This window comes from Sinocyclocheilus anshuiensis, unplaced genomic scaffold (genome assembly GCF_001515605.1).
Source record: "Sinocyclocheilus anshuiensis isolate Anshui unplaced genomic scaffold, SAMN03320099.WGS_v1.1 scaffold101, whole genome shotgun sequence".
NCBI lineage: Eukaryota > Metazoa > Chordata > Actinopteri > Cypriniformes > Cyprinidae > Sinocyclocheilus > Sinocyclocheilus anshuiensis.
The window spans coordinates 1,246,161-1,258,858 of NW_015540892.1; the positions used below are offsets into that span (position 1 = coordinate 1,246,161).

The window sequence follows — 12,698 nt, forward strand, 5'->3', positions numbered from 1 at the left end:
GCTGCGCCTTGTTGCTCCATCGGGCTCCTTCCTCCCGCCAGCTCCACCTTGGTCCTCAGTCGCTTCGGCTTCGCCGCGGATCTCCGCCTCGGTCACCAGAGCCCTCGGCTCCACCCTGGATCCTCGGCATCCCCCTGGCTCGTTGGCTCTCCGTCTCCGCCCCTGGAGTTGGCGGTCATCCCTCATCCCACCGTCGGCTCCACCGTGGGCCGCTTTTATGGCTGTGGTCTGGGTCCTGCTGAGCTCCTCCTGCTCCGGGTCCCTTCTGTCTCCTCCCTCCTTCGTCGCCCCCCCTGGTCTCTGTCTGCCGGCCTCCTCCCAGATATCCATCCTCCGCTGGAACCTCCACCTGTCATGTCTGCCTGCCAGCCCTTTGCTTCCCCTGTCACCATCCCACATCCACTCCTTTGTCCTCCTCCTAAATCCCCCTCCATCCCTCCCTCTGTCTCCACGGCGCAAGGACGCGCCTTCCGGGAGGGGGGGAGGCGATCTGTCACACCTCTGTGGACTGTTGATTGTGGTTTCTCCCTCTGTGTCCTTATTCGGTTGTTCCTGTTCTCATTATTAGTTAATCACCTCATTGTGCTCACCTGTCTGCCCCTCGTTATCTGCCCGGTCGGTTATTGTTGATGTCTACTCTACTCCTTGTGCTACGTGTAATTACCCTGTCTGGATTACCTGTTGTGAGTTTATTAAATATTATTGTATTCGTCATCTTCGTCGTCCTGCCTGATCTCTAGCACACCCGTCTCCGTGACATGGGCATAGATTACATCCTAATTCAAATACTATCCTAAATAATATTAGAATTAAATTTAAAATTAGACTTAACATATCTAAAATCATAATCAAGTGATATAATACTTTGTGTGCGTATGTGCATGCTTTTTGGGCTATTGTCCACATGAAGAAAGGATGAGTTTGTAATGCTTTACTTTTGACATTTTTTGTAGTTTTTTGCAAGGAATGCAAAGCCAAAGTTGCTGCTGCGTTTTTTTTTCATTATATAAAGGTAAACGCTAAGAAATACTATTACTTATAAGGTAATGAATTTAGCTTCGATATCAAGATACAGTACCTGAATAATGTTTCACCAGACAAGGCTCAATTGTCTCAACTGGATAGTTAGGTTGGATCACAGTTGTTTTTGTAAGCTGAATAAGAATTTAAGACAATATTTATAAAGACTGTAGGAGTTCCAGCTATGTCTCAGGTATGACTGCTTAATTAATGATTTGAACAAAATAACTTTCTAGTGTACAAATGGTTCCAGTAAAATAAACATCCTGAGTTTTGCATGTGGTTCAATGGAGAGTTCAATTTTCCAGGCAGGTAAGCGCCCCCTTGAGGAAGCTCATTTGTCTCTCATAGGAAATTTTCATAGGATATTAGCCACCCATTGCTGCACATTCAAAAGTATGGACTTCACCATCATCAGCGAAGTGCGTACTTTTACTACACATTGTGTGCAGAATGGAGCATAGCCTATGTGTATGTGTATGCATGAATGAATGTGTATCTGCGTGTACAGTTCCCATGCACCACGTTTTAAACATGATTATTCAAAACTGAGTTACACTTCCTAATCTCCCCCGACAGCTCTGTTAAAAGGGCCATTGTGTTATGGAGGAAGTCCATTTGACCTCAGAATATCTGCAAAGTTTATCAAGTATAAAACAGTTTACAGACAAGCACAATGAGGGACACTGTGAGAAACCTGTGCTTTTCTACAATCACCTACAAAACGGTTGTTCTAAACAACAAAGTTCATGTGTTTCACACACTGTCCCAATTAACAACCGCCAGCTTTGATATGCTCAAATCAGATTTACTCGAGTCCGCCCAATAAAATGGTTTGAGTGATTATATTTCTCACTTCTCATTATATAAAGAAAAGAAAAGAAAATAATGGAATTAAATTAAATCTAGTGGGTAGATCTCAAGACTTGATCTCTTTAGAGAGACACATACCTCAGGCCAAGGCAGGACAATTATCAAAAATACATAAATCTAGGATTTATGTCTTATTAGAAAGCACACACTGAGTAGGAATTGAGAAAGTGGATAATGAATCTAATGATTAATCTTTGCTCTCTTTCTCTTTGTTCCTCTTTTTAGCAAGCTTAGACCAGAATGATTTTCTCTATTGGCTAATGTTGGTTTATATTTATTTGGTGCTGCACTACATCAGTTTTGCTTCTAGGATAATTAAATGTCTGTAGAATCAAACAAAAATATCCATAAAATAAACATTGAAAATTTACCATTAAAATGGTTTCAAACTATTAACTCCAAATGCCAATTTTATAAATGCATAAACAACATTTAACAGTCTAACATGTAAAAAACACTTGGCCAGTATTAGCATTAGTTAAATTACAAAGTAACTTGAAGGATTATCAGGAAAGAAAAAAATGTGGGAACTTGGTTCTATGCATCTATTGATGATTAGATTTTGAGATTTTGGCCATTGCTCTCAAAAGCAGATGCAGATGAAAGTGAGCTTGTAGAGGTGAGGTAAAAAAACATTTGAATTATCAGTTATAAAAAATGAATTATTCACAATAAGATGATAATGCACTTAGAAAATAGACAGGGTGAATTTTTGCTGTATTGGGAGCAATCCAGGTTTGTACTTGCAGTGTAGATGATCTGTTACTCTCCTCTGGGAATGCTGCAATGAGGGACCTCTGGAGAGACATCGCACTCTCTTATACCACAGAGATCTTTAGGGATATAGACGTCCCGACTCCTGTGTGTGATTGTTTTGCCGCTGCTGACTGAGGCATCTTTGTTTTAGCACTGAACTCTGTTTATGTGGTAACCCTTTTCTGCCTAGGGCCACGAATCACTGAGGGAGAGTCTAACTCTCCCTGCAAAGTGTTGTTAAGGTTACAGCCCACCAGGACAGCGTGTGTATGATCTGCCTGATCCCTGTGCTGATCCCATTGAGCCCATGCTGGGTTATTAAATGAGAAGTGAGTGGTATAGCATGAATGTTGATGTTGATACTGTGATACGGGACACCAGGCATTGCTATGGCAATGAAGCATTCGCTCCAGAGAAAGTTACAAAAGACCGTGAGCTGCTTATTAAGGTCAAGTACAGTTCAGAAGGGCAGACAGAGTGCGTTCTGTTACCTACTCTAACACACACACACACACACCCAAACGTGTGCATGGATCTGATAGTACTGCTCCTGAAAAATTTATGTTGATTGTTATACATTATGCAGACATCAATTAATTAGAATAGAACATACAAATACAGTAAAAATAAAATATTTTATATATTGTAAAATATATTTAGCCTATTTATATCTACAACACACCATCATGGACTGAATTTTGTTGATAAACATGAATATACATGCCGATTGATGAACCACTGCAGCATGAAAAATTCATTGCCTTTTTCATCTGAAAGTGAAAGTTTATGTGAATGTTTTAAAACATTAATAAGTAATATTAATGGTTTTGTTAATACTGGTAATTCTCAGACTGTATGTTCCTTAAAATTTTCATATGAAGATATATTCAAATAAAATATCTCATGATTATTAATATTTTAGTAGTACCAGACTCCAGGTGTTTTTGCGCATTTTTTTAATGACTAAAATGGGAAGCAGTGTTGACTAGGCCTGACTAGTCAGAGCTGGTTACACTCACCCAGAGGCAGGATGCCATACAGTGCGATGAGCTGTCTGACATCAGAGAGAGATGGCATGGGCTCAATATCTGCTTGCCGCAATGTTGTGCCCAGGTAACTGTATTCGCCTAGAGAGACAAGGAAAAACATATGCCAGACTGCTTTACATATGTTATCAAACATTAGACATCAATGGCTTCTTGCCAGCATTGCATCACATCACCGTTACAACCCTAGTTTCCATGGAATGTAAAAAAAACACTTTCAGAGTAACAAAGTTGTTCCATCACATAGCAGTCGATGTGGTTTCTATACTTGAAACGCCACACCCTGTTCCTGTAAGAAGACACTAAACAGAAACAAAATATCAAGGCTTCATATTTTGTGCCATTTTAGAGCAACATTAGGTTGCTACGCTGTGCAGTTGAACCGTTGATGAGTCATAAAATCCATTGTGATACACACTCGTTCACAGGGATGTGATTCAGCACTGCGCACGTGTCTGTGATCAAGTCGCTTTAGCAGTAAAACCCAGATTGAACCCCTGGCCAATGCATTGCATCATAAAACATCATTTACGCTGCTATATGACTGAGTTAACTCTGACTTCAATGTGCTTGTGAGATGTAAGAAATAGCAAAACATGAAAACCACTGAAAGCAGTGTTTTTAAGTTGTTCTAGGAAAGACACCTCAATGTACAATAAATGTTCACTTCAAAGCTACAGCTCTGAGATTGGACTTTATGTACTTTATGTTATTTAGCTATACTAATTATTTCCAAGAATTATCAGCAGGAATACTGAAATGTTTAGTAAACAAATGACTTCAGAGGCAGTTTGGAGTCCATAAGTGTGACCACAGCCATTGAACTGGGACAAGAGTCTCTCTTTTCATGTGGCATTACACTGCCAGGAAACAGAGGGGATGGAATGATTCTTAAAGGGCCTTCAACTTCTTGTGCCAAATGAAGATCTAGTCTTTTCTGGTACCATTGACAGAGTGGACTATAAGATCTGATTGTCCAATAATAATAATAATAATAAAAATAACAACAACAAATGAATGAATGAATGTTACAAAAAAATGAAGTGAGTTAAAAAAAAGTTTTTTTTTTTTTACAATAAATTTTCCAAGAAAAAACAATTAAATAAATGATCCATTTATTTAAATATGCTTAACTTTGCTAAGTATAATTATAGTTCGTCATAGTTTCATAGCTTTAAAATTTGTTGGTTATAGTTGATATGCTGCTCTACTTTTAATTAACTGTAGTAAAATTCTTAACATTTATTCAGAAATATGTACACCATTTATAGACTATTCAATTAGAAAAAAAAGTGTCATACAACTGAAATGTTTACATCTTCAAAACAGAATGAAATATTTTTTGATTGTAATGTTTAGTTTAAGCAGGGATAGATCATCCATAAATAAACATTCAGTCATCATTCACTCACCCTTATGTCTTTCCAAACCTGTATGACTTTCTTTCGTCTGTGGAACATAAAAGAAGACATTTTGGCCACATTTACACTGCAGATGTCACGATAGTGGATTTCGTCTTTGTTTTCTCAGGACTCCATTTCCCATAACCCCTGCATAGGAACTCATTATCACACCACACCTGTTTCCCATCAGTGACACGATAAAGGTTGCACTCATCCACACATTGCTGATTATTGTTAGCCTGTTATGTTGTCTAGTTTCTGCCTTGTCTTGCCTTGCCTTCATGCTTTGTTCTTGGACTGTTTACCTGGTTTGTGATAGTTTACTACCTGCTCTGTAGATTACTCTTTTGGAATACCTTGGATGTACTGTTTTGCTGGTGTTTTGACTAGTGATGGGAAACCGAGGCTTTCTGAACTGTTTGAGGCTTTCATCAAATTGTGCCGAAAAACGGTTCATTACTGAAGCCTACAATAATGCTTTGAAAACTGCGTCGGAGCATCGGAGCCTCAGTATCAATCATCCCATCACTAGTTTTGACCCTGCCTGTCTGACTATGCTCTAAATAAAGTTTCAGATGGATCCTCAACTCTGTTGTCATGCGTCCGACGTTACAGCAGGTCTTGATGCACAATTCCAATTTGTTGATTATATCAGATTCTTTTGATGACCAGTTTACATGACTTACATGACAGATGCAAATGCATGTGTCTGATTCATAACAGAGTTCACATTTCCACATTTGAATGAGGCCTGAAACTGATCTGAGAATGTTGGGATCCATTTGTTTTTTCCTGCTTACATGTTCGTGGGTCATATCCGATCTGTGCCACATGGGCACAAAAAAAAGTCAGAATTGGGATACTTGAACCATGTAATGTAAATGCAAAATAAAGAAAGTCATATGGGTTTGGAACGACAGGATAAGGGTAATGACAGAATTTTCATTCAATTCAACGCAGAATTGATCAAATGAAACCAGTTTTGGGTCAGGTAATTACAGAATGTCCGAGACTAAAAAGAAGTGACTGTTATCTCGGTGGTGATTGTGTTTGGTTTTTACCAATGTAATCTGTCAACTTGATGTTCTTTGGCCTGATTATGAAGCCTTCCATTACAAGCTCCTCATACAGTGATTCTATGGTCCTAGAGGGAAAACAAGAAGAGAGGTAGACAGAAAGTTTAGGAGAAAGAACAAGAGAAAGAGCATTGCAAACTGATCAGTCATGCTGTGTATCTGACGCAACCTTCTATTACATCACAGCGTTCAAAGCCAGCAATGAATTCTTCTGCTCCACATGGACGTCTGCCAGTCACCCCCTGAGCTCCAAACCCCTGACACTCACAACGCCTGAGCACTTTCCAAAGACACAATCCCTCTATTGCAGAACTCTCTCAGTGCACTGGTGTCTAACATATGAGCTACATCTCCCAGTGCAAACAGTGGCAGGGGTCAGATGTGCTCTATTAGCAATGATTAAACTACATAAGATTCTTGTGAAACAGACTTTGCATTTTAAACCAGTTTGGTTATTCAAACCTGTCAGCTGTGAGATCCTTCTCTTTCTTCTTCTTCTTCTTTCCAGTCTTCCGCCCCTTCTTTTTTTTCTGAAAGCAAAGAAAATGTGTTTTTAGTTATGGACAACAAGATCTGAAAATAATTAAGAATCAAGAAGGGTAGTAAAATATTTTGTCATATGACAGTACCAGTATTAATTTTTCTGGTTTGTATTAAAATAGATTGAAATAAGCCATAATGTGAATCAAAGTGCTCCTAGATTAGTGTCAGACTGTAAAGGAAGTGTATTTTTCTTTTAACAGCAAGGAACATGTACATGTCTGTTTCAGTATATTAAATCTTCTGACTCAACAATGAAAAATCTTAATAACAGATTTGTGGCATATGTGCTTGCACCCAAAATGAAAAAATCCTGAAAAACATCTGGTGACTTGACTTAACAAACAAATCGATTACACTGTGTGTCACTACACGTGTGTATTTTCTTGATTATCCATAAAGAACTCTTAATACAACCGTTTTTATTCAGCTTGCCGGAGACACCCTGGAACCTTGCTTGGCTTTTCCAAACCACAAATGAACCAGACTAGCAGGACTAGCAGCCAGGTATTTTCTCAGATAATACATTACCAAATGTTCTAAATATTTATTGGGTGAGGAATAGAACATATCCACTGCTTTTTCTCAGAAACCACTGGACTGAGTGTACTGTGATTCCCCAAAATATTTTTATGGAGAATTTTAGATCATTTCCTGGCAGGTCTGAGTTTGTGAGTCAATGATATTAAGATCGAAAACACCCTGCGAATGGAGAAGTCAGTAGCTTTCTCCTAAAAACACTGATGTCTGCAACTATATAACAGACAGAGTGAACTCCTTCTAGCATTAGCTCAAGTTGGGCATCGCATGTTCACTTAACAAACAAACCCTCCCTGTTGCATAATGTTTCATTTGCTGTACCCAAATTGCATAGCTTCCAAAATTCACTGAATGTTTTCCAAAATTTGAATTTCAATGTTTTACAAAGTTCAATATACCAACCTTGTGAGAAAATAGAATTTAGTCTTATGCCAGCATAGCTGAATGCGATTTGCGTGTGCCTGCATTTGCAGGATGATTAATGATAAAACATCTTTGTGTATAAATTACACGCGTCAGAAAGACAGCGTCTGTGACCGATTTAGCTGTCAAAACCTCTCAGCGTAAAACAACTCAAGCAGAGTGCCAAATATGTTGTTGAGGAATTCTAGCTCTTGTGCAGGCATGCGATGAGGCCTTTTTCTCTGCGTCTTGTTTTGGAAAAGACACAATACTGACTGATTGCAGGAAATACAGAGATGGATTGATCACCTATATATTCACATATATTTACAGGTCACAGTTAAACAGCCACACACATATTCACATTTATCTCGGTCTATGTTTATTATTCTGTCTAGATATTGCTAGCATGATAATTTGTGTTTATTGTGTGCACTTTGCACATATGAATGTCTAGTATTGACCGTTGTGATGTAGTAAGTCGTAAAGCATCAACATTCTGATAACACTGGGTTTCTGGGTTTAGGATTTTATGGAAGCATATTCAAATGCCAGTGTCAATAAGCCACATTTAACCTTCTTGTGTGTGTAAATGTACTTTACCCAGGCATATATGTCTTTGTTCCACTAGACATATATTGCTTATGTGTGTGTGTGTGTGTGTGGTAGAGAAGGTGGGAAAAAGGGGCCCTATCAAAACTCAAGCTGACGAGGGCAAGACACCTTTACTAATTCTCTGTCCAGCCCACATTCCTGGTCATAAGGGCAGATCACTGTATGACGCCAGGGCCCCTCACACAAGGTGCATAAACAGAAGGCTGAGAGTACATCTCAAGTTCTGGTTCTATCCAGACTAAACGACACGTTACAGGCGTTTACAGACCAGTCACCATCTAGAATCTGAGCAGGGAGCACTGAGCATCTGTACACTGTCACTCATGCAGGGCATTTAGAATGTGCTTAAGGTCTTATCTACAAGGAAGTATGCATGCCATTCACCTTTTTACTACTTTTCTTGACTTTTTTCTTTTTCTTTCCCTTGTCTCGGTCCACCACCAGCTTAAGGTTTTTCAGTTCCTGCCTCATCAGTTCATCCACCTGAAACAAAGAGATAGAGAAAGATAAAAACAAAGTGGGAGAAAGACTAAAAAAAATGTAAAGGAATGAATTAGGCCACAAGGGAAGTGAAGGAGCTGAGGTGTTTTGTTTTCATAGAGTGTTATGACTTTTATAAAAATGTAGTGCAGAGAGAGTGTTGATTTCTTTACTCCCAACCAGGGCTTGAATTCACAAGGGTACAAGACAAAATTATGAAACTGAGGGCCCCACTCCTCATACTTTTGGAAGGTTTAATATGTGTTTACTGAGCCTCCTTCATCACAGGCCCCTGTTTCCACCCTGATGACAGCTCTGCTCCCACCTGAACTCTGAGCTCCTCTTCAACTTCCAATCTCTTCTCCTCACACACCAATTGAGCATCAAAACATTGAAGGAAGTTCTGTTTTTCATCTCGGTTATGCCAAACCTCTGCAACGCACAACAAATCCACAGGGTAAGTATAGATTTAAATAAAACACATGGCAACAGCAGTGACAATATGATCATACCATTGGGAAACTGCAATGGTGCTTCACGTTACATTCATCTAAAGAGCAGAACATATAGACATTTTCTGACATGTGAAAACAAATTCAAGTTGGACACAAAGCATCAAAGTAAAGCCAGGAGAACATCAGTCAGCACTGTGTGTAAAGGAGGAAACAATTCTGAGCGAGGTCTGTTGGGCCTCAGTCGGAGCTCCTGCGTGTGTCCTGCGTAGAGGAAGCACAGGTGCTGTAGTCTGGGTGAGAACGTAGCATACGATTGTACTCTGTGCTGCGCTCTCACGAGCCACATCCTGACAGGAAGTCCATTTCCACCCACTTCCTGTCCCGGCTAAAGGCAGTATGCCAGGTTGATTTGGAAACTGGAACTGGACTGAATGGCAGGTTCTGACCTCACAATGAGTCTGAAGTTGTTTTTCCCTGTTTTGTCCATTTGCATATCATACAGACGCACAGAAATAAACAGCAAAAAATGTATCTAAACTTGCCAGGACAAACATTTGTGAAAGTGCTAAAAAATATTTTTACTTTTGGCAGATGCTTGTAATCAAAGCAACTTACAGTGCATTCAACAAAAACATTGTTATCAGTTAATAAAATAATGATAAAAATGCCCTACTGTTTGAGCTACACGGACACTTATGTAACTACATAAGTCTCATAGACAGTAAGGTTGTGTGCCTTTACAAATTGAAACAGAACTAATACTGGAATTCACATTTGAATTTAAAGCTACAATACAGCTTTGTATTGTAGCTTTAAATACAAGCTTTAAATACAAGCCCCCGCCCCCCCAGTTTTTGGTTAAAAATGAACAAAATGTCATTACAAGTACATAAAACAATCTATTCATATCTGTATAGACAGACTTTGAGCTATCAGGTCAGATTGGGAGGGAAATTACAATTCACAAAATCCATGAACACAGACAAGAAGGTTTGACTACTATATTGCATAACAGGGTGATGAGGAGTGGTTGTAGTTTGTTGTGAAAATAAATAGTGTTACATAGAATTTGAAGTAGTCAGCTAGCAGACGTTTAATATGGACAGTTCTAAACGCCAACATTCACTGACCTCTGGGGAGCACCCATTGTCAAAACAAAGAAAGTCTGATAGAGCCCATGCCAAAACAAGATTCAAACTACAGCAACAAGTTTGATACTTGCTCATATGACTTTTTTTTCTCTTATATACACTGTTCTTAGAACGTTTTAAGGTTTTATAGGCCTCAACAAAGTTGACACACCAAGCTGGCGGCCAAAGTCGGAACATTGAGCATCTGTCGGCTCAGTTTTCTAGGCTTGTTATTCTGCAGCATCGACACTAGTTGGACCATGTTGGTGGATTTTTGGCCACTGGTGGACTGATAAAAATTATTCATATTCAGAATGGTAAGCGCTGCTTTGTTTATGGTTTGTATATCTGGAGTCCTAGATTTGGTTTCCTTTTTTGAATAACGAATGTTGACTACTGCCTCCAACTGAGTTGGCTGCTGGCTGTAGTCTTTGCTGTGTGTTCAAGTGCAACTTTTTGGCTTACACGCAGGTGACACGAGGCAACAACACAGTCAGCTTTCATCGCTGCTCATTCTTTGATGTTGGTTTGGTGTGTCACGAGCTTTGCAGACAGATTTACAAACCAGGGTGGAAGAACAATTGTTAAAATATCTTTGAATTGCAGTTCAGGAAATTCCAATTGTCTGTAATTTCAATTATAGTTCAACATCTCGCTGCCAGTTCAATTCAAATACTGACTCATAAAATGAAAGACAGCCAAATTTTTAATTCTGAATTCCACACAACTCTAATAATCAGTGCTGTCAAGTTCACACGGGGGTCAAAGGCCACTGATGTTAAAGTTCACGCTGGTGGAACCTAAAAATAAGCATCGAACTTTGAAATGAGATCTGTTGCTGAGGTCAGAGGTCAAACTGTTGTCCACAAATCCTCCTTTTCAAAGTCACATTTTCAAAACATCCCAGGGCAATACGATCCACATAATTGCCTCACTCCTTCAGAGGGATGCATTCACACAGCCTGGCCTGTTTGTTTAAAGACAACATCCACCTAACTCCCCTGAAAACACACGACTGTTAGGGGTCAGCTTTTTAAACCTTCTTTATTGGCACTGAAGCCCTCTGAGAATGCTTCAACTCCACATGGTGCAAGAAGAACAGACACTACTGTGGATGAACAGAAAAGCTTGTGCCATGGCGGCCAGTTTTGTGGGAGGGGGTGGCCACACACATCTGCTCTGACTGAACATGGTGTATATACAACACATTTGCCACCCCACCATATGGAGACTGAGTGTAAAAACACTTCAGGGCTGGAGGGCGGTCAGCTGTATCTACTCCACTAGGCTCCATAGCGGCCACTTACCTTCAAGGTATGGTCTTTTGTACCTTTTGTGAAGATTTGTATGCCGGTCAGTCTGCGGAGACAGAGTTGCTTTCCTTCTGCCAGCCTGTTTTGCTTGTTTGTCTCGATCATTCAGCTAACAGCAAGAAACAGACACTTCCTTAACACGGCTCTCTCTGCCAAGAGACTAAAATGCAATGCATCGGTCACATCCAGCAAGTGCACCGTGACAGTGGGATGCAGGAAGGGAAAGGGGGAAAAAGTGAGCGAGAGGGAAGCAAGCGCCAGACAAGCCCAAACAGGCAATTTCAATCTTACCCTGAGTACTACAATGACTTCCTTGGCCTCTCTATAAGCCATTCTCAAGTGCAGTGCGGGTGACTTTCCCAACAGAGCTTGTCCCTCTAGAGATCATGCTGGTTATTGTCTGATTCTGGGTAAATATGGTGTTCAGCTTTCCGCCTCATTACAACTAAATAAACCCACCACATGATCATATCCCAATTACAGACAGCTGATAAAACAGTGTGCTGCAGATTAACTCGCACAACAAAGACCCTTAGCTCTAATTAGCTGTCTGGCAGGCAGGATGTAGGAGATGGACTTAACTATGTTTGTCTGCTGAACATATCATACAAATCTTTTAGGAGTTCAGATTAGCTGAATGCATTGTTTACCGTCACGGTAAATCTGGGTAAATATGGTGTTCACCTTTCCGCCTCATTACAACTAAATAAACCCACCACATCAAGTCAAGTCAAGTCTGCTTTATGATCATAAATCACATGATCATATCCCAATTACAGACAGCTGATAAAACAGTGTGCTGCCGATTAACTCGCACAGCAAAGACCCTCGGCTCTAATTAGCTGTCTGACAGGCAGGATGTAGGACATGGACTTAAACATGTTTGTCTGCTGAACATATACAAATCTTTTAGGAGTTCAGAATGGCTGCTCACATTGTTTACTGTACAAGCTGTGCGTGTACTTATTATACAGAAATAATTGTAGGGTATCAGACCGAATCAGACAATCTAAGATTTGGTCAAAACATGGTTGAAACATGAGGAGCCA

General features: G+C 39.9%; 1 protein-coding gene across 1 annotated transcript in view; it reads right to left on the reverse strand.

The window, feature by feature from the left end:
• drc11 (dynein regulatory complex subunit 11) overlaps positions 1–12,698 on the reverse strand; it is a 34,728-nt gene that overhangs the window by 4,688 nt on the left and 17,342 nt on the right. The window contains exons 10-14 of the mRNA XM_016486715.1: positions 9,077–9,183; positions 8,656–8,754; positions 6,637–6,704; positions 6,160–6,242; positions 3,663–3,776 (exon numbers count right to left, since the gene is read on the reverse strand). Coding sequence (XP_016342201.1) covers positions 3,663–3,776; positions 6,160–6,242; positions 6,637–6,704; positions 8,656–8,754; positions 9,077–9,183 — 471 coding nt within the window. The remainder of the gene's footprint in view (positions 1–3,662; positions 3,777–6,159; positions 6,243–6,636; positions 6,705–8,655; positions 8,755–9,076; positions 9,184–12,698) is intronic.